The sequence below is a fragment of the Mandrillus leucophaeus genome, unplaced genomic scaffold (assembly GCF_000951045.1).
Source record: "Mandrillus leucophaeus isolate KB7577 unplaced genomic scaffold, Mleu.le_1.0 Scaffold446, whole genome shotgun sequence".
Taxonomy (NCBI): domain Eukaryota; kingdom Metazoa; phylum Chordata; class Mammalia; order Primates; family Cercopithecidae; genus Mandrillus; species Mandrillus leucophaeus.
In genome coordinates, this window is record NW_012104765.1 from 240,502 (window position 1) to 260,888 (window position 20,387).

Sequence of the window (20,387 nt, forward strand, 5' to 3'; positions counted from 1 at the left end):
AAAAAGAAATCGAGGCTCTGGCTGGGCAAGGTGGCTCATGCCTGTAATCCTAGCACTTTGGGAGGCTGAGGCGGGCAGATCACGAGGTCAGGAGATCGAGCCTATCCTGGTTAATATGGTGAAACCCCATCTCTACTGAAAATACAAAAAAATTAGCCGGGTGTGGTGGCGGGCGCCTGTAATCCCAGCTACCCAGGAAGCTGAGGCAGGAGAATCACTCGAACCCAGGAGGCGGAGGTTGCAGTGAGCCGAGATGGCGCTACTGCACTCCAGCCTGGGCGACAGAGCGAGACTCCGTATCACACACACACAAAAAAAAACCAAGGCTCATGGCTCATGGCAGGTGGTGAGAAGAGTCAGCACCAGGTATATTGTCCACTCCTCAATCCATGCCCTTCTTCCCACACAAGGGCCAGCTTTTCCAGCCTTCTAGTCCCACTTTCTCCACTAATCGCAGGCCCTGACTGCCTGTGCTCTCGAACCCAGGTAGCACCGACCACGCTGCCTTTTCCTAAATCAGGTGCACGCGCCCCAAGGGCAGGGGCCCCAATTCCAAGTGGCTGGCTGAGAGCTGAATGTGGGACCCGGCGACTGCCTGCCTCGTGTCCTGTTGCCACCTGCAGGCTCTGAAGGGTCTGTTGCAGCACGCAGATAACCCTCCCCTCACCAGGCCAGGGCATACGCTGGATAAGGGTGGTCACAAGAGCCCAGCACGCCACCCAGGGTCCTTCTGGAACCCATTCTATGGATGCTGGGAGAGGCCGTTTTCCTGCTGGGCATGCGCTGCAGGACACAGGGATGAGGTGTGCGGCAGAGGAGCAGACTGAGGACAGACAGGGAGACAGCAAGCTGGATTCTGGCCACAGCGCCTGAGCGCGCTCCAGCGCGTCTCTGAAGACGTGAGCCAAAGCCCTGCAGGAACTCCTTCCCCCGACCCACCCTCTGGTGATGGAGACCAGGTTCCTCCCCCCAACCACCCTGGCAATGGAGACTGGGGTCCCATCTGTCACCAGACACTCCAAGACAAGCTTGTGCCCCACAGACCTCTGCTGCCACCTCAGACAGGCCGCTACTGTGTCCCTGCCTTCAGCCTCAACAGCGAGATTGCCTGTTCTTCTCTATCCACGGGAGGCCCTGCCTCAGAGGCCTGAACTGGCCCTGGGATTGCCACGCTCCCCTCCCAAGGGGCTTGACACAGCAGTCCCTGAGCTCCACCGCCTCGGCCAGTGTGCACAGTTTACTCGGAGTGCTCAGGCCCAGGGCAGGGCTGCTCCTGGCACCTCCCACCCCAAGTTCCATTCAAGATACGCCCTGAAAACGGGGGTATCTCTGCTTAGGGGAAAAGCAAAAGCATCCTAATATAAACCTCGGCATGTGCGCAAAATGGCCTGCCCTTTAACCGCACGAGAGGAGAGGGCCTTGGCTGTTATCAGCATCTCCTCCCCTAGAATAACTGCAGTGGCCCCATTTGCTGAGGGGCATGTTGCAATTTTAGAGGAAAAGATTAGGGCACAGCACGGCGCACACATTTACCCAAGGTCATGTCACCAGAGCTGGGACTAAGGGGCCATGCTGGGGTTCCCAGATGATGTGGCAATTCTGGGCACTTTATTTTTATTTTTTTGACAGGGTCTTGCTCTGTTGCCCATGGTGGAGAGCAGTGGTGTGATCATAGCTCACTGCGGCTACCAACTCCTGGGTTCAAGTGATCCTCCCACCTCACCCTAAATAGCTGGCACTACAGGTGCACGACACCATGCCCAGTTAATTAAAACACCTTTTTTGTAGAGACAGCGTCTCCCTATGTTGCCCAGGCTGGTCTTGAACTCCCAGCCTCAAGCCATCCTCCCACCTTGGCCTCCCAAAGTGCTGGGATTAAAGGCATGAGCCACCTATTCCTAGCTAGCCCCATTTCTTTGAGGGGAAACTGAGGCTCAAAGCTCCATTCTGCCTGTCTCTGTAGCAGGAACACTAACCACTCCTGGCCCTCCCTACACTATGTGCCCACCCACAGTTCCGTCCCAGCTGCCCCCAGCCCTGTCTGCCAATGCCTGGGCACCCCTTACCTGCTCGAGTCAGAGAGGGTATGGTTCCCAGAGAGAGAGCCCGGCTGAGGCGGCCGGGCAATGAGGAGGGTGAGGCCCGTCGAGGAGACTGGAAGAGCTGCTGGTTGGCAAGGGGCAGGAAGCTGGGCGGGCTGGGGATGAACAGAGACGCTGGAGAGCCTCCGACACTCGGGTGAGGGATGGCCAGGCTGGGGCTGGTGGGGAAGAGGCCGGCAGAGTCTCCTGGGAGGAACCTGCAAGGGCCCGTCAAGCACGGGACAAGAAGAGGGTCAGCGGGAGGTCCTGGAGGCAGCCTTTCCGTGGGTCCCACCCCTCTCCCATGGTGCAAGGTGGGGGCCTCAGTTGGGGTCCCAAAGAAGGCGTGCGTTAGTGAAAGCAGAAAAGCAACCCGACCGCATTCACGCCATTAGGAGCGGGTGGCTGGGAGGTGCCAGCAAGACCCGGCCCTCCCCGCATGCCCCCTCCTACCCCTCGACTCACAGCAAACTATCTCCACTACGAGTCTCGGTATTAAAGTGACACTGTCGCCCTTGCCAACCTCATGCCAACCCTTTCGCCTTGAAGCAAAAATGCCCAGCCCCGTGCCAGGCACTCAATGAAGGTTAATGGACTTGGACTCCTTGCCACTTCTTGTTCTGTGCCGAGCCTCCCCACAGAGCGGCCGGGCTCAGGGACACCCTGGCTCATCTCCCAGACGGGCCTGGATCACAGGAAGTCAGGCCCCAGCACGGCTCCGGGCACCCTCTGTTTCCAGGCATGATTCCTGGAAGTTCTCCCACAGCTCTGCCCTTAGGAGGCTGCCTCCTGCGCTCTGGCCTTGCACTCTGGAAACTCCTCTGAAGCTCCTGGTAGAGCAGAACTGGGGAGCAGCCAGGCCTTGGAATCCCCTGGAAGAGGCTCTCACGGGAAAACGCCAAAACCGAACTTACAAGAGACCCGTCAACGACCGCAAGGCTGCCTGAAAGACGGAAGGTGACAGTGTCTCTTTAACTCGAGATGGTACAAATCACGCAGCAGGACCCGATGGCCCCACGCCAGAACATCAACCATGCTTCTGATTAAGGCACCCAATTACAGAGGGAAGAGAGGGACAGAGGCAGTTAATACATTAGTCCACCGTCTGGACGGAGCTCCGGGGCTCCAGCCTTACCTCGGTGCCAAGGGACAAAGGAGCCCAGCGGACAACGTGCTGGTGAGCGGGCAAGCTGGCCCAGGCCCTGCAGGAGCCGGGAGCTGGCTAAGGGACCTGTGCCCATCACGACTGAATGCTCGGGGATTGCTAGCCAAGCCGCACGCCACCAACCTCCCAGCTACTTTCCCTCTAAAATAAAGTTTTATAAGGAAAGTGTGAGGCCAGCTGTTGACTTCCCAGAGAATCATGTAACCTTTCTAATGCCTTCCAAGGTACCAGGAGGTCACCGGGACTTCGGAACCAAAGGCGAGGCCATGTTTGGGGAATTGGGCATCAAGGCAGCTGAGCTCGGGACCCTGGGGAAGGGCCTGGACAGCAGGACTGGACACACCCTTGCTCTGCCCACTGACCTGTGCTTCCCAAGCCCAATGCCCGCTGCTTTGCCCTCAAGACTCCAGGGAAGGCTCCACCTCTACATAGAAGATGAGATTTTGTGTTGTCATGTTAGAACTGTGATTCCATTTGGCAGGACCGCGCAGCGACTTCAGGGAATGACCCTGAGGGCACCCTCAGGCAGGGGCAGTGAAGGTGTGGCTGGGACCTTAGGGCATGACCCTCCATGGGAGGGAGCTTGTGGGGCAGGGCTCTGGCCTCCAGCAGCGCCCCCAGCAGATGGCAGCAGGGCTCCACGCTGGGTTTCCTGTGCCTACCCTGCCCAGCAGCACAGATATAGCCAAGAGTCAGCCAAGGGTGACCAGGTCTCCCAGTGACCTGCGAGTACCGTTGGGGGACGCATGAAAGGAGGGTCCTAGTGTGTTGTGAGTATGAGGTGGTCGGCTGGGCCCCGCAGCTCCTGGCCCTGAGGGGTCGCCTCCAGCAGAAGCGGCTGGGTCTTGCTAGTGCGTCCCCAGTCTTCCCAGCTCCTGCTCACACCACCCAGGGCTGCCTCAGTCCTCAAAAGCTGAATCTCCTGGCTACCTGGCACAGGTGCTGTTGTTTCCAGTTTGGTGCCACTGAAGATGGTGCTGTGGGGAGTTCCTTGGCAGTTTGACCCCCTCACTGTGATATGTGGGAACATCACTCAACGAGCAAGACCTCGTAAATTGCTCGCAGGGCTGGGCATGAGGGGCTGGCCTCTGTACGGGGGCCGCAGCGAGCCTCCCCCAGCTAAAGGAGCCCAATCTGTTGGACCCTGGAGAACTCCAAAGGTGCTGACATTTCCTTTGGTGAGAGGCCCCCCGACTGCCCTGTGCCGTCAAACCATGTCTGAGAGAGGGATTAAGAGGCCAGGATCAGGCCTGGATGCTGGCTGGGGAGTGCCGGCACGGATACACTCATCTGATAACAAGGGGAGATGTCTGGTCTTCTCCGACCCAATCCCAGCCCACGTCAGGAGTGGAAGGAGAGAGACCACGTTTTAAGCAGCAGTTTATTGAGATGGAAAAAATACGATCGAGCAAAGGCGAGCGAGGTGAGCCGGGCCCCCTAAGCCAGCTGGTGTCATTGTCACTGACTCCCAAACCTGACTCCTGTGGACGTGTCTGTACCTCAAATGCAGCTGCCCACCCCAGCCCTGGCACAGAGCCCTTCTGAAAGAAAGAAAAGAAGAAAGACGCGGCACCTGACGCCAGCGGGTAAAAGCAGGGCCCCAGAGGCATTTATTGAAAACACAGCATCCAAAACACGACATCTAGGCCAGGCGCAATGGTTACAGTGATGAGAGGGTCACTAGACAATTATCCACAATTCTACGACACGAGACAGAGACTCGGCAACAGTCACAGACAGAAAGGTCACAGGTTCCTTCCTGGGCAGGGCAGGGCGGGGCGCGGCAGGTGCGGTGTGGAGGCTGCGTCCTGGTGGTTTGCTCCCAGGCAAGGGGTACAGGCAGTCTGCTTGGCCTGGGTGGGGACCCCAAGTCTGAGAGTGAGGATGGCCGAATCTACCTCGCTTATGTCTCAGAGACGGTCACCCGTTACCGGGATGACCCCACCTGGACCCTGGAAGGTCTGATGGCCGTCCCACGTCCCCTGTGAGGAGGAGTTCCCTGGCAGGGGTGACATTCCCAGTCAACAAGCCACAACACAGTGATGCCTGCACTCCCTCGGTTGTTGCCACAACACTTGAAAGTGCTGGAATTTTCTCCACATAGTGAAACTTTAAGGGATAGATGGATAATTTAGAAAGTCACACAAAACTCTAAAAAAGGCAGGAATCCTCACTCTGCTGAGAGCTACCTCCTGAGATGGCGTTCCGGACCCCGGCAGAGGGCAGGAGCGACATCAGTCGGCAGGAGGATCCTGGCCAGTGCGAGGGCTGGCTCTGGTTATTATAAATAATCTAATTTAAATACACACATACACACAGATGTCCTGCTTCTACCCAATGCCAAGAAAAGCAGAAATTAGCATCACACTGTCAACACTTCCTCGAGAACTGAAGATTCGAGACGCAAGCAACAGCATGGCCAGCCGACAGGACGCTGTCTCGTCCTGGCTCCGCCACGTCCTTCTCTCAGACGGGCTCTTTGTGGGGTGGGGGTGGCGTGAGTGGACAGGCAGGTGGTTCCCTGCCCCTCAGGCAGACACCACTGGGGGCCGCTTCGGCTCACCCAGCCCCACTCCTCACTGCAGAACCAGTGGGAAGTGTGGCCCCATCGACATATTTTCAGAGGGGTTTCCTCACCTCACAGTCCACACAGAACAAGCTGAGCCCAGTAATGCTGAGGCCTTGTCTGAAGCCCCACAGGTCATCGGGCACAGAGGCCACAGAAGCCCCTGAGGGTCTCCCGACGCATCTGGGCTCCTCACTCATGAAGTTGGGTGAGGTGTGAGTTGCTACCCAATCACTGAGGTAGGGCAACCTCCAGGACCCCCGGCGTGGCGGATTCACAGCAGTGAGGCCTGGCACCCGCCCCCCACTCCCATCCCAGCAGACCAGCTGGCGGGTGTAACCCTCATGCACCTGTGATCTGCTCTTGCCTCCCCGGGTTCCAACACACAGGAGAGAGGAGCTGGCACACCCTGGCCACATCTGGAAGGTGAACTCGTGCTCAGAGTGGCGAGTGGCAGGACATGCGGGCCCCGAGGGAGTGGGCAGCCAGAGGGAACATGCCTGGCGGAGGATGGCCTCGGGCCACTCTTGACTGGGACCCCTGGATGAAGCCCCCAGACCGGGAACTTCCTCTGCACGTGGCAGCCCCTCGACTTCCAGAGCGTGTCCTCATGAGCCACCTCAAGTGATCCCCACACCCACTAAGGCTGGCACCCAAGGGCTCTGGAGAGGGGTCCCTCTCATTTCATAGATGGTAAACTGAGGCTGGGAACAACAGGGACCTGGCCAGGCCCTGCTACTGAGCAGCAGGTCTGTGGGCTGCCCCTTCACCTAAGTCGGAGGGCAGAGTGAGGCTGGGTCATGGCAAGCAGGTGCCTCGGCAGCATCCAAGAGCCACTGCCAGGGCCTGGGGAAGCTCGTGACAGGCCAGGGAAGGAGAGGATGACAACAACCTGATGTCACTGAAGGCCTGCATACCCTGGGTCCCTTACCCTTGGAAAAGCTCAGATTCCCCAAGGTCAACACAGGCTCCCGCTGCCCATCTCAGGCAGGGTCTCACTCCCCAAACTCATAGCGAAGGCCAGGCTGGGCCCGAGAACTGCACTCTCCATTCCCAGGGACTCGGGAGGGTCTCGGAGCAAGAGGCCGAGCAGCAGACACAGAGCAGCAGCCCTGCCTCCTTGACGGCTCCACCATCTCCTGCAGGGCCAGTCCAGCCACAAGCAGGACCAAGGGGACAGACCGCAGGTGCTCCTCAGGGGCCAGGTGGGGGCTCTGTGCTGCCCCAGCCTCACTCTGTTGCATGGTTAGGGCATGCCAGGGGCCCAGCCTGCAGCCCCTGTCACCACCAGACAGGACCAGGCTCCTCACTCAACAGTGTCAGAGCCAGGAAACAGCATTGTGAGATGAGGGTGCCTGGAGCTACCAGCAGGAAGCCACGGGTCAGAGCCTGTGTGGGTAATGCCCACGTTCCAGTCACCAGGCCAGTGAAAGGGCCATTGGCCAGAGAGGTGGCAGCAGTGGTGAGTGGCTACAGTGCACTCGGGGATGGCTGGTGGTGCCGGAAAGGAAAAGGCGGGGCAGACTGACTCTTCGAGGCAGTGGAGGGACTGGGCCAGGACCTGGGGCTGTAGGGTGGGGGTGGGAGGGCGTGAGCAGGTGAAAAGAGGCAGGACAGAGAGGGGCCCACTTCGGACCGGGCAAAGCCTGGGCCTGAGCATCGCGTGTCCTCCCCCCGCAGTCACGGCTGCTTCTCTGACCTTCGGGGCCGGAACCTCCGCGGGCCTGTCGCCTTCCTTGTGGCCACAGCCGCTGTGAAGCCAACCAGGCAGCACAAAGATGTGGTGCTGAACTTGAGCGTGTCCAGCCAGCTGGGCGGGGCGGCCTGTAGGTGCTGCTCAGCCAGGTGCAGCCCCAGCAGCAGGGCCCACAGGCAGGTGCAGAAGGCGTCGATCCTCCGGAGCCTGAAAGGGAAAGCAGTGGGGTCACCCCAGGGGAGGACAAGACCTCCTGGGTCCACGCCTTCCTTCCTGCCTCCTCTGCCTCCTCTGTCTATCCCTGGCCCTGCTCAGAGAGTCCGGAGCCAGGAGAGAGCGCGGGCTCAGAACCCCTCACACTCACACGCTGCCCGGCTCCGAGCAGGTGGCTCAGTGTTTCTCCTTGGCCTCTAAGTTCCAGCCTGTAACAGGGCTAAGGAAAAATCCTCCGAGTCGGTGAGGAGGGGCAACGGGGACACGGCACTCACAGGACACGCTTCCACTCAGGGAACTCCAGAGCCTCCCACGTAAGCCCCACAACCCAGGAGGCAGGTGGTTATCATTATCCTGACTTAACAGAGCCCGAGGAGGAGAGACGAGGCGACTGGGCCCAGCTCACAGCGGGTGTGCAGAGGGCTGGCTCAGAGGGCGTCTGCTGTGCCGCCTCACCTCACCTATGACTCCCAGTCCCTGGGCTTGTACCAGCGACATAGTGGAGTTCAGCCTAGGGCTGTGCACCCAATGGGGTCTCTCGGCCCCCACCCTAGACAGTAATCCAGCACACAGTCCCCCACCTGTCAATTCCCAGCCCCATGCACACCTGATGCGGCCAGCCAGCAGCATTGCCAGCAAGCAGGTGAGCAGGCCCAGTGCCACGACGCCCGTCTGGTGGCTCTGTCCAAAGGCCCAGGCCTCCCACAGCTTCTCCGCCATGTGCTCGGGGAGCAGGCCCAGCAGCTGCCGCCAGCCCTCGGCCCCAGGGGCAGTGCCATTGTCAGGTGTGGCTGAGCCATTGCCACCAGGTGGCAGGGCCAGGGGCACAGTGGTGCCCGGGGCGAAGGGGTCGCTGGCCCCATACAGTGTGGTGGTCAGTAGGAAGGCGCAGGCCAGGAAGGCGAGGGCACGGAGCAGGATGACCTGGACTGGGGACTTCACGGTGGAGGAGCAGAAGCTCTGCAGAGGAGGAAGAGAGGCAGGTTAGTGAGATGGCCAGGGAGCCACCCCTAGCCATCACTGGTGTCACCCTTTGAGGGGTTCCGGCCAGACCCACATTCCCACACATCCTGGGCTTGGTTCAAAAACTCACCACTGAGTTCCACTGGCCCGCCTCCCTTCTGGGTGGGGAGGAGCGCTGCTCTACCACACTCTCCTTTTAAAGAAATCTTTCCATATCGTAGAGACCTTATTTTGGCTCACTGCAACCTCTTCCTCCCAGGTTCAAGCGATTCTCCTGCCCCAGTCTCCCCAGTAGATGGGATTACAGGTGCCCACCACCACACCCAGCTAATTTTTGTATTTTGTTTTGTAGAGACGGGGTTTTACCATGTTGGCCAGGCTGGTCTTGAACTCCTGACCACAGGTGATCCACCAGCCTTGGCCTCCCAAAGTGGTGTGATTACAGGCATGAGCCACCACGCCCAGACAAGTTGAGCCCCTTTACTTTGGGGAAGCAACATGCCCATGGGGCCACCTCCCTACCCCGCTCCCCAGTCCCCTGCATGTTGTTAGCCAGGGTGGGTGTCCCGGGACAGTGACTGGTATCACCATGCGTCTGTTATGTACGTATCTGAGCATGGGTTTTGGGGTGGCCCCGCTGTTTCTCAGCACTTTCCTGGCATTTGCATTCGTCTTCCTCGCAGCCTTGGTGGTGCACTCCAAAGTCCTGGACCCATTTACAGCTGTGGAAACCACACTCAGGGAGGCCGAGAAACTGCACAGGGCCACGTATAAAGCCCATACCTGGTATGCAGTGGCTCCAGGATTTAAGCCCAGGACCATCCGGCTAAAACTAATTTTTATCATAGTACTCAGTTGATAGAATATTCTGGTTGTTTAAAAACTCAGATATGGAGGTTAAGTAGTAAAATCTACCCCCACAAAGAAACTCCTATCCACCCCTTTGTGTCCCTAGATGTGACCTGGGTCTGATTGGTGTATGGTTTCCAGTCTGTAGCTGGGACACAGCCATGCCACCTCTGCCCTGCCACATGTCTGCACAGCAGCGCACCAGGTGGACCCTGTCCTGGAGCTTTTGGTTCTCATTCTGACTACCTTGTTCCTGGTCTGAATAACTTACTACTGTACTTTTAAGGTTAACTTTTGCCACAGTTATCTGTCCATTTATGTCAGTTCCAATTAAAATCACAATGGGGCCGGGTGTGCCCAGCACTTTGGGAGGCTGAGACGGGCGGATCACGAGGTCAGATCGAGACCATCCTGGTTAACACGGTGAAACCCCATCTCTACTAAAAATACAAAAAAAAATTAGCTGGATGTGGTGGCAGGCGCCTGTAGTCCCAGCTACTTGGGAGGCTGAGGAAGGAGAATGGTGTGAACCCAGGAGGCAGAGCTTGCAGCGAGCCGACATCGCATCACTGCACTCCAGCCTGGGGGACAGAGCGAAACTCCGTCTCAAAAAACATAAAAAAATAAAAATAAAGAAAATCACAATAGGAATTTTTGGTGAGAACTTGACAAAAGGATGGAAACAATTATTTGGAGGCTGAGTGTGGTGGCTCATGCCTGTAATCCCAGTACTTTGGGAGGCCAAGGCTGGTGGATCATTTGATGTTGGGAGTTCAAGACCAGCCTGAGCAATATGGTGAAACCCCATCTCTACTAAAAATACAAAAAAAAATTAGCTGGATGTGGTGGCAGGCGCCTGTAGTCCCAGCTACTTGGGAGGCTGAGGAAGGAGAATGGTGTGAACCCAGGAGGCAGAGCTTGCAGCGAGCCGACATCGCATCACTGCACTCCAGCCTGGGGGACAGAGCGAAACTCCGTCTCAAAAAACATAAAAAAATAAAAATAAAGAAAATGCTGGGTGTGGTGGCTCAGGCCTGTAATCCCAGCACTTCAGGAGGCCGAGGTAGGAGGATCACCTGAAGTCAGGAGTTCAAGACCAGTCTGGCCAACATGGTGAAACCCCATCTCTACAAAAATACAAAAATTAGCTGGGCATGATAGCAGTTGCCTGTAATCCCAGCTACTTGGGAGGCTGAGATGGGAGAATCGCTTGAACCCGGGAGGCAAGGTTGTAGTGAGCCGAGATTGTGCCACCGCACTCCAGTCCGGGTGATAGAACGAGACTCTGTTTGGGGAAAAAAAAAAAAAAAAAAAAAAAGGCCAGGTGCAGTGGCTCACACCTGTAATCCCAGCACCTTGGGAGGCCAAGGCAGGTGGATCATCAGAGGTTGGGAGTTCGAGACCAGCCTGACCAACATGGAGAAACCCCGTTTCTACTAAAAATACAAAATTAGCCAGACGTGGTGGTGCGTGCCTGTGATCCCAGCAAAACTTCATCTCAAAAATAAAATAAAATAAAATAAAAATAAGTAAAAATAAAGCGGCTCAGCTCTGAAGAGCTATCCTCTGGTCACTGGGGCCCAGTCTCCTGGGAGGGTTTCCTGAACAAACTCAACGCCCCCACCCGCGCCCTGTGGATGCTGCCTCTCACCTGTGCGTGGGTCTGGTCGGCCTCCCGGCGCTTGAACTGGTGGCTGAGCAGCAGGGCGCGCAGCTGGCGGTTCTGGTGCTTGATGTAGTACTCCACGGCTGCTTGGCATGGCCGGCACAGCTTGTACATCTGCTCCAGGTGATGCCGGTACACCTCGACCTCCTCGTCATACCTGCCCTGCGGGGTGGGGGGAATAGGCTCGGCATCTGCAGGGGTGGCTGAGCTGCCTCCGTCTTACAGGTCAGACGTGGAATCAGATCCTGACCTGCCACTTAGTAGGGGATGATTGGGGCAAGTCGACCCCACTCTGAACCTGCTTCCCCTCTGCCCAACAGGACAAATGCCCACTGTGTATAGCCATGTGGGCTACCGGGAGTGAGAGCCAATCCAGGGCAGGGCCCACAAGTGATGGGGACACTAACAAGGTTCTGTTGCTCCAGGGATGCACCTGCAGGCCAGGAGCTCAGGGTCTGCTCCCCAGATGCAGAGCTCCAAGAAGGTGGGTGAACATGGGGGAAGGTGGCTGCGGGCTGACACTGCCTGGACCGGGGCAGATGGACAACCCAGACTGTGGTGCCTGCCCTTCCCCTTGAATGCTAGAGAATCCCTGGCCAGGCCTCTCTCTTTGTGGCAGCTGAAGGTTTCTTTCGGCTTCTGGAATAGCCCAGAAGACAAGTCCCCTCCTCCCACCCCTCAGACGTGCAGCACTGCGACTCTCCCTCCCTGTTTCTGAGGGAGCAAATGTTCTGGCCTGCAGGGCCGGGAGGGTGAGGAGTGTGATCCCTTGCTGGGACCAAGCATGCCGAAAAGCTGCCTGGCTGCCAAGTCACCCCTGCCTTCCCCTTCCCGCAGGTTCCCCATCCCTGCCTTGGCCTGAGTTCACCTCTGTTCTCCCTCCCTCCCAGACTGGACCCCAGGAAAGCCCGTGTCTCTGGGCCCCAGCTGGGACCTGCCTCTTGAGGTGACAGGACCCCCTGGGCTGGCTGAGGGCAGGAAGGAGCAGCCGGTAAGCAAGGCTCCTGGACTCCATGGAGGGCACAGGCGAGGCGAGGCTCCCGGCTCAGCCCAGTTCCTAATGCCAAGCCTCTCAGCAATGTCTAGCTTCCTCCTCCTCCCAGAAGCCAGTGGCATCCTCCACCAACCCCACAGCAGACTGCCAGGGCCACCAGCAGGCAAGGCTGATTCAGAGAAACAGGACAGAGTGGGTTCAAAAGAGCCCCACCTGGAGCCCAAGGTCCCTTCCTCCCTCTGCCCAGGGACAAATTCCTCTGGACTGGCAGGTGCTGAGGTTTCCACGGTGTTCCTAGGCCTGGAACCCAGAGAGCAGTGACTGTAAGACACGGGGAGAAGCAGCTCAGCTCCAATGGGGGATGGAAGAACTAACACATCCTGGAATGTACTGGCAGCAGCCAGGATGAGGGGCCCCTTTGGGCACTCTGGACAGAAAAGCCGCTGTCTAGCAGAGCAGGGGCCAGAGGCCCAGAGCCAGCACCCTGCACGTGCCTCTCCCCTCGCTGCTCTAAGCACCCCCAGCCCCAGCCAGGGCCCCTCCCCTCCCAACCCGGCCTCACCTCCTCGCGGGGAGCGAAGGCAGCCAGCTGCTTGATCTTGGTGGTCTGGTGGTGGTTGCACCTCTTGCACAGCAGGACTTGGCTGCTCACCCACTGCTGCGGCTGTGAGGGGTCGCGCAGGCTGGGCGCGCTGCTCACCACGTGGTTCAGGTGTTCCATGTACTGGGCGGGGATCGGCTTGTTGTAGTCACCATTCTGCGGGATAGAGGTGGGACTTGAGGTCGGTGGGGAGCCCCTTCCCAATGGGTAGGCAGGCCTTCCCAGCCTGCTCAGGCTTGGTGATATCCCTGGGGGCCTGCTCCAGGCAAGTGACAGTAGATCTCAAACATCTCCATTCTTTTTTATTTTTTTGCACACAACAGCAGCTGCTTTTCTTCTCAAGACATCTCCATGGAACCCAAAGGCCACCTAGCCCGAGCACAGAGCAGGGCCTGCAGCCCGCCGCCCACCCACACACCTCTAGCCAGCATCTGTCCTCAGAGCCCCACCCTCTCGGAACTCAGTCTGCAAACCCCAGTCTAGTCCAGGGGACGGCACACTAGGACCCGTGGAGGAGCTGCCTATTCTCTGCAGTTAAGTTTTACTGGAACACCGGCAGGCTAAGTCACTCTTGTATTATCTACAGTGGCTCAGCAGCGTTAGCAGTTGTGACAGAGACCAAATGGCTTCCAAAGCTGGAAATACTATCTGGCCCTTTGCAGAAAAGGTTTGCTAGCCCTGATATAGTACAGAGAATGAGACGCAGAGCCAGAAAGACCTGGGTGTGAACCCGAAATCTGCCACTTTTAGTGGGATAACCTTGGACAAATTGCCATGGCTCCCTGCGCTGGGTTCCTCAAGTGAGGGGACAGCACCAGGGCAGTGATGAGAATTGAGTGAGACAATGTACATGACATACTACACTCAGGGCTTGGAGAGGACAGGGTGTGGGGCCCACTAGCCCCGGGGCAGGGCAGGGACACCGGGTGGTCTCAAGGTGCAATCTCAGGATCCCCACCCCCACGAGCCCACCCACCCGCCTGCCTGTGACCCACACCTCCTGGAAGCCGTTGTACTGCTCGCAGTGGGGACAGTCCCAGCAGTTGCGGTTCCCATAGGGCACCAGCGTATCCTGGTTGCAGAACCAGCAGTTGACCATCGTGTGCGTTGGCTTCATCCTGTGGACCAAGGAAAGAGCGGGTCGGCCTGGAAGACCCCAGCACCTGCTGGAGAGGGATCTCCATGCCCTGCCCCAGGGCCACCAGGGAAAAGGTGCTGGGAGTGGGATCTGGGGACGCAAAGCTGGACATGCTCGCCCCAGGCTGACAGGAGGAACAAGGGCTCTGAAGGAGAGGAACGCAGACTGGGTGCAGCTGCATCCACCCAGGAGGACCACACAGGGAGGCCACGGCCAACCTGGGCTTCTCAGTCTTCAAGGGGAGGCCAGCTGGGGCCTCACCAGATCCCTAGGCTCCAGTGCAGCCACATGGGGACCCCGGGCCACCAGCTCCTGGTGACCTGGGGCTCACATGGAGGGCAACAGGAGTCAGGGCTGGCCACACCACAGGGCTGACTGGGACCAGGTTCTAGGACCACCCCTCCCCTACGAGGTCCTCGATCCTGGGCTGCAGAAAGGGTGCGCCCCAGGGATATTCCAGATTGAAAGGGGCCTCCTGTGCTCCAGAGAGAGAAAGTCCCAGGATGTGAGAGCCAAGGAGGCTAAGGGGAGGGAGCAAGTGACAGCTGCCCAGCCTGGGGCCAACCCTCTCTGGTAGAGGGGACAGTGGCCCTTGCTGGCTACATGTGTGGTGACAGGTGGGGCCTCGGGATAATCCCAGACCAGACACTGTGGGATCTATGCTATGGGCCCCCCCTACTCTTCTCATTGGCTGTGGGACACTGGGGGCCTGGGGAGGGATAGGGAGAGAGACGGCCACTGCCCAACAAACCCCCCCAGTTCCAGGAATCCAGAAACAATGTGGGTGACAGGCAGCAGCTGTGGGAGCCCTGGGGCCCCAGCTTTGCTGCTCCGACTCCCCACCTCTCCCCCATGGGCCACCTCCAGCTCAAGGACACCGCTTAGGCCCCTGCCAAAGTGGGCAGCCACTTCCTGCACAGATGGCCCCCTTTGTCCACAGGACCAGAGAGCATGGCCCTCTGGCCTTTCATCCTGAGGTACTGCTCAGAGAAAGGAGGACGGAGCCCCGGGAAGTTCCTGTGCTCTCAGCCTCAGTGTCCACATCACCCTGGCTTCTGCATGCTGCAAGGATGCAGTGACACAAGACAGAAAGGTGTTGTGCTCAGCAAAGTGCCAGCTCTGCCCCTAACCCATCGGGCTGGCCAGAGGCCGGAGGCTGGGCCCTGGGAAGCAGGGCTCCCGCTTCTGACACCACTGCTGCTGCCCGGCCCTCCCCTCCACCCACTTCTGACCAGGGGCAGATGAAGGGAGATCTCTGATCACCTGTCAGTTGGGGACAAAAGCACCTCCCCCACAAGGGACTGCTCGTGGGATGCACTTAACAGTGCCTGGCCTAGAGTACGTACCCAAAAAAGCCAAGTTACACTGAGGGTGGGGAGGCTTGGGAGAGAAGGGGAGATGGGACCAGGCCCTGTGGGGAAGGCCCAGGGCCCACAAGGGCAGCTGGGATCTCCATCAGCAGCCTCGGCCCACACCCTTCTCACCCCACACCCCCTGCCCCAGCACAGGCCTGAGCCCTCACAGAGGACAAGGACCGCTACATCTTGTCAACAGCACGGAGACAGTGGGCAAGGCCTGCGGACCAGCGACAAAACGGAGCCAGCCAGCTAGGCAGGCAGCACAGCAACAGGCACAGCCTCGGAGAGCAGCTCTGCCTTCTAGGGCCGCCGTCTCATCCCTCATCTGTCAAAGGGGGCTGCTGAGCATCCCTGCCTCAGGAGAGGCCACTGTGAGGATCCTCAAGGAGAATGCAGAGAGGTGCTCAGTGCTCGACATTAGGACAGCGCCACCGGGCGCCAACTACACAAAGAGCCAGGGCAGGAGACTCGCTCTGGGGCGTGTGGAGACCTGCTCTGCTGCGGTGCCCGCATCTAGCACTCCCGGGCAACTAAGCACGTGGCTTTCTCTGTGCTAATTACTACCTGTTTTACAGGCTTCTTTGTAACTGTGCACAGGGGCGTATCCTGATGGGTGATGACCTGCTTGTGTGACCCCATACCCCAGAGCCCGGTGCCGGGACAAGGCACTGCACCCAACTGCCTTTGGGTGATGGGCTTCCTGTCCCCATGGAGGGCCCCTCGGCTCTCTTACCCTGTTTGAAAAGGAAGGTCAACCCTTGAGCCTGCCTGGGGGACCAATGACAGCTGAGCAGGGGCTGTGGCTTCTGTCCAGGGTGCCTGCCATGAAGCCCCGCCCACCCCAGGAAGTCATGTTTCCATTCTGAATCTCCAGCTCTGTTGCTAGGGAAATGGCTCCACTGATCTAGAATGAGCCGGCCTGGAAGGGGACGGGGGAGGCAAGGGATTAGCCCTTGTCCCTGGGGCCAGCAGCTCTAACTCCGGTCACTCTCAGCCCTGGGTAATCCCTGCCAGAGTTGAGGGTGGGCTCTCTCATGGCCAGAGCAGCTGCCACCCACTTTGGCCAGGCGGGCCCTACCTGCTAGGGGGTCCTCTCCCACAGTGCCTTTGGGGGCAAGCCCTGAAAAGTCCCGAGAGGCAGGTAGGCCAGGGGGCGATGGGGAGCTGGGCATGAACTGCAGGTCCCCCAGGCGCCAGTGTGGCGGCGTCAGACACATGACCTCATGCGAAACACTGTCCACAGCACGGAGAAGGTCCCCACACAGGTGGGGGCAGTCCTGGCCCCTGGCCTATGCGTGCCTCTGCCCAGCCTGTTGAGGCAGCATCTGGGCCGATCTCTTCTGAGCCAGCCTAGACTGGACCCTGTTTTTGCTCTGGAGACGCCCCCAAGTTTCCCTAATAAACCCCTCAGCTCACTTCTCTTCTGTAAGCTAACAACCTCCATCCTTGACTCTGGGACAAACCACAGTTGGTGTACAAGGTTTGAGGTGACATGACAGAATGTCCCTGCAACACAAGCAAGAGGGGAGCTCGGGCCTGGAGGGGCTGCCCCTGCCCATAACGGTCCCAGCTCTGGGGGGACAGCAGCTGGCCCTATAGCTCCCATTGGATGGGTGGACACGAGGGCCTGGAGGCCACTCACCCAGCTCCTGCTAGCTTGATGCTGAGCCCCTGGGAAGCCTGAGGCAGCCTGGAGGGAGATGGGTCCCTCAGAAAAAGCTAGGGCAGCTGCACGCTCTGTACCTGCCCCGTCCACAAGCCCAACATACACCCTGAGGGGAAACAAGACGGGCACGTGTCCTTACTGATGACAGCACTCCGGAGCCCTGAGCACGGACATGCACTGAAACCAAGCTCCTTCGGGACGCCTCACTATTCCCTGCAGGTGGGAGGCGCTCTGTTCTAGGTGTGAGCCCAGCACTGGGTCCTCAGCCTAGGAATGTGCCAGGGAGGGGGCACCTGCTAGAGGGGGCACTGGATGGGGCCTGGTCCCTGCCCTGGGGAGTTCAGTGGCTGTAGCAGGCTGGCCATCTCCCGGAGTCTCTGCCCAGCCCTGGGAAATCACCACCTCCTCAGACAGGGGCCTAGTACATTGCTCGGGACCTTGGACGCTACGTGCTGGCCCCAGCGGGGGGTTGGAAAGACTGTAAGAGTCAGGTTCCCTCAGGGGCCCAGGGAGCCAGAGGCCAGCCTCCCAAGCAGCTCCTCGCCTGCACTTCCTGCTTAGGTGGGCAACACTGTGTGTCACTGAACCAGAAGGACCAGAGTAGAGGCCTCCTGGGCTTCAGCGACAGCAGCATCAAAATGCAACTCAGAACTTAGCACTGCCCATCTCCAAGCAAAACAGACTTGAATCCACAGCAGTAACTCCACCACCAGGATGGAAAACACCCCAATCCACCATTCTAGGGTCAGACCCCAGCCTGGTGTGAGCGGAACATCCCATCAGTTAAGCAAAAACCACGCTAGGCTGGCGGAGATGCAAACATGAGCAAGACAAGAACGACGACCTCCCAGGGCAGCTGGTGACAGATGCCACAGGACAGAGGCCAATAAGCGGGGCATCTGCGGTCGCCCTGAAACACAGCTGTGCTCACCAGCAGGGCAGATGGCAGAGGGAGGGGACCACCCAATGTGTGCCCAGGGTGCGGCGGTGGCTCAGGGAGAGCGCGCAGCAGCAGGACAGTGAGTGGGAGGGGTGAGCCTGGAAACCGGAGGGGTACAGTGGACTCTGACTTCCAGAATGAGGCTCTGCTGCGTTCCTCTGGGAGGCTGCATCCTCTTTGTCCCCAAACACTAGAAAGGAGACAATCCCAGTAAACATCAACAAAGCCCCGGAGGCGGGACCGTGGTGTGTGCAGGGATGTGCTGGCAGAGCATGGATCCTGGGCATCGTTTGAAGAGGGCTGAGGACAGGCGCCCGAGCAGCAGCGTCCAGGGCACAGGGAGGCCTAAAAGTCACAGCCTTCCCAATGGCCTGGACACAGGGAAGTAAAACTGGGGCATCTGCGCTGACCATGGTGGCTTCCCATGGGTGCAGAGAAGCAGCCAAGGGGCTCCGTGAGCACCTGGAGGTTGAAGCTGGGCTGACAGCTGAAGTTCTGGTGCGAGGCAGGGGCCTGCCATTTAACAGCCGGGTAATGTGGGGCAGGTAGCCCAACTTCCCCAAGCTCTGGTTTCCTCATCTGTAAAATGGGAGAACAGTATGGCCCGCCCTGGCGGTTTCATGAGGAGACAGTGTGCTGTGCTTCCAGCCATCAGCTGCTCCCATCAGTAACAATCATGGGAGCAAGAGGACTCCATGCGTGGGGAAGCCAGGACAGGCCCTGACTGAGGCTGTGGGAGGACTCAGTCCTTCAGAGAAACAGCCTCCTTCCCAGGTGCCTCGGCCAGTCCTAAAGCACAAGGTGGGGCTGACCTGCCCGCTCCCTCTACATCTTCCTCTCTGCCATCTCTATGCTGAGCCTGCAAACACCCACCCAGCCAAGTCGCCTTCCAAAAACAGCTCTCCTTACATGCCCTCCCGAGGGTCATTCAAAACCCACACTGCAGCCAGAGTCAATGTTTGGTTCCTCGCTGTCACAGCACTCTTCTTCTCGGAGGAAGGCTCAACTTCTTGCCAGGTTGGTCTGGCTTCTGAATCGTGACAATGGCCAATTTATGACCTCCAGGTGAAACCCAGTGCTCTGTGAGGACATCTGAAAGCATCCTGGGAAAGGCTGGCCCTTCTCGGCCCAATCAACAGCAAGGGTCCCAATGCCACACCATGACCCACTGGTGTCGTCAGGGGCATGAAAGGACTTCCAGGCACCCTCCTAGTTCCCCTGGCACCAGCTAGCCCAATACCTCTTCAAGGCCCCAGACTCTTGTTTCAGGAGATGGAGCGCTGTGGCCAGCAGGGCAGGAAGGGGAGACAGGACCCCTGAGGACAGCCGCAGTGTGCGGCAGTGAGCCACCCAGTCCAAGTCCAGCCTCCATAATTACAACAGAGGTGCTGTGTGGCTGGGAGACTATCCCCTTGCCCAGGCTCTGATCCTTGGGGCAACACCCCTCATCCTGGCTTAGCTGAGAGGCAGCCTCGTCCAGGAAGAGCACCGGGTGCTGAACCAGCTCAGCTGGCAACATGCTCTGGGAATCTAAGCAAATCACCTGAGGTCTCTGGACCTCAGTCCCCTGGGTATAAAACCACCGGCTTGGACAAGTTGGTCCTGCAGATGCCCGGCTTCCAGAATCCAGCAGAAACTGACACGGAGAGACTTGGGTTGTCAGGGACCCCTGGGCTGGGGTCACTCAGTCCCCAGCTACCCTCCTTAGTCACATCTGGCTGATCCTCCAGACACAGCTGATGTCCCTCCCATCCCTTCCTCCTCTGGGAAGCCTCTGCGACTCAACCGCCTGTACTTTTTCCCTGTTTTCCCCCTGGAGGAGAGAAGCAGAACCGGTATGGGTTAAGGAAGAACACACAGACCAGCCAGACGGTCAGGGTTCAAACCCCAGCTCTGTCGCTGAGTGGGCAAGTCCCTTCTCCCCTTTTACTTAAGGGTGTGAGCTCCCTGCATCCCTTGCTGAATGCTGGAAACCCATCCACTCTTTCTAGGATGTTCTCACAACCCCAATTTCCCCCCTGCTCTCTGGAAAGGTGGATCAGGTGGAGAAACAGTAAGCTACCTGCGAGGCTCTGCTGAAGCAAGAGGCCACTAAGCTTTTATGCCTGGCGTTGGAGGCCGATGAAAGAGGCCAGATCTGAACACGGGAGCCCACATGGTCCGTGAGTGGGGCAGGGATGAGGGTGACCCGGCCCGTCATGAACTGTTTTGAGGCATCTCAGGCCTTGCCCACCTCTGGGAGGCAGCCCACTCTAGGGATCTGCCCTACAGGCTCCATGGGCTCAAACCATGATTCCTCTCGTTAACAGCAATTTACTCAGCCTCCCTGTCCCTCAGCTGCTCTAGTGGAAGCAGGGGCTGTGGCTCTGAAACGCGCGGATGTGAGGCGTGTAGAAAAACACCTGGGACGTCACATGCCGAGTGGCAAGCGCCAGCCGCGATCGCCAGCATCGCTGTACACCGGGGCCCAGCACCGGGCTGAGGGCAGGGG

General features: G+C 58.7%; 1 protein-coding gene across 1 annotated transcript in view; it reads right to left on the reverse strand.

Annotated features, from left to right (window-relative positions):
- TMEM201 (transmembrane protein 201) overlaps positions 1-20,348 on the reverse strand; it is a 25,811-nt gene extending 5,463 nt beyond the window's left edge. Inside the window, exons 1-7 of the mRNA XM_011994192.1 lie at positions 19,959-20,348; positions 13,792-13,912; positions 12,756-12,950; positions 11,185-11,361; positions 8,329-8,681; positions 7,512-7,715; positions 2,067-2,299 (exon numbers count right to left, since the gene is read on the reverse strand). Of these exons, the coding sequence (XP_011849582.1) occupies positions 2,067-2,299; positions 7,512-7,715; positions 8,329-8,681; positions 11,185-11,361; positions 12,756-12,950; positions 13,792-13,911 (1,282 nt within the window). The 5' untranslated portion in view covers position 13,912; positions 19,959-20,348. The remainder of the gene's footprint in view (positions 1-2,066; positions 2,300-7,511; positions 7,716-8,328; positions 8,682-11,184; positions 11,362-12,755; positions 12,951-13,791; positions 13,913-19,958) is intronic.
- Between the last annotated feature and the right edge of the window lie 39 nt (positions 20,349-20,387).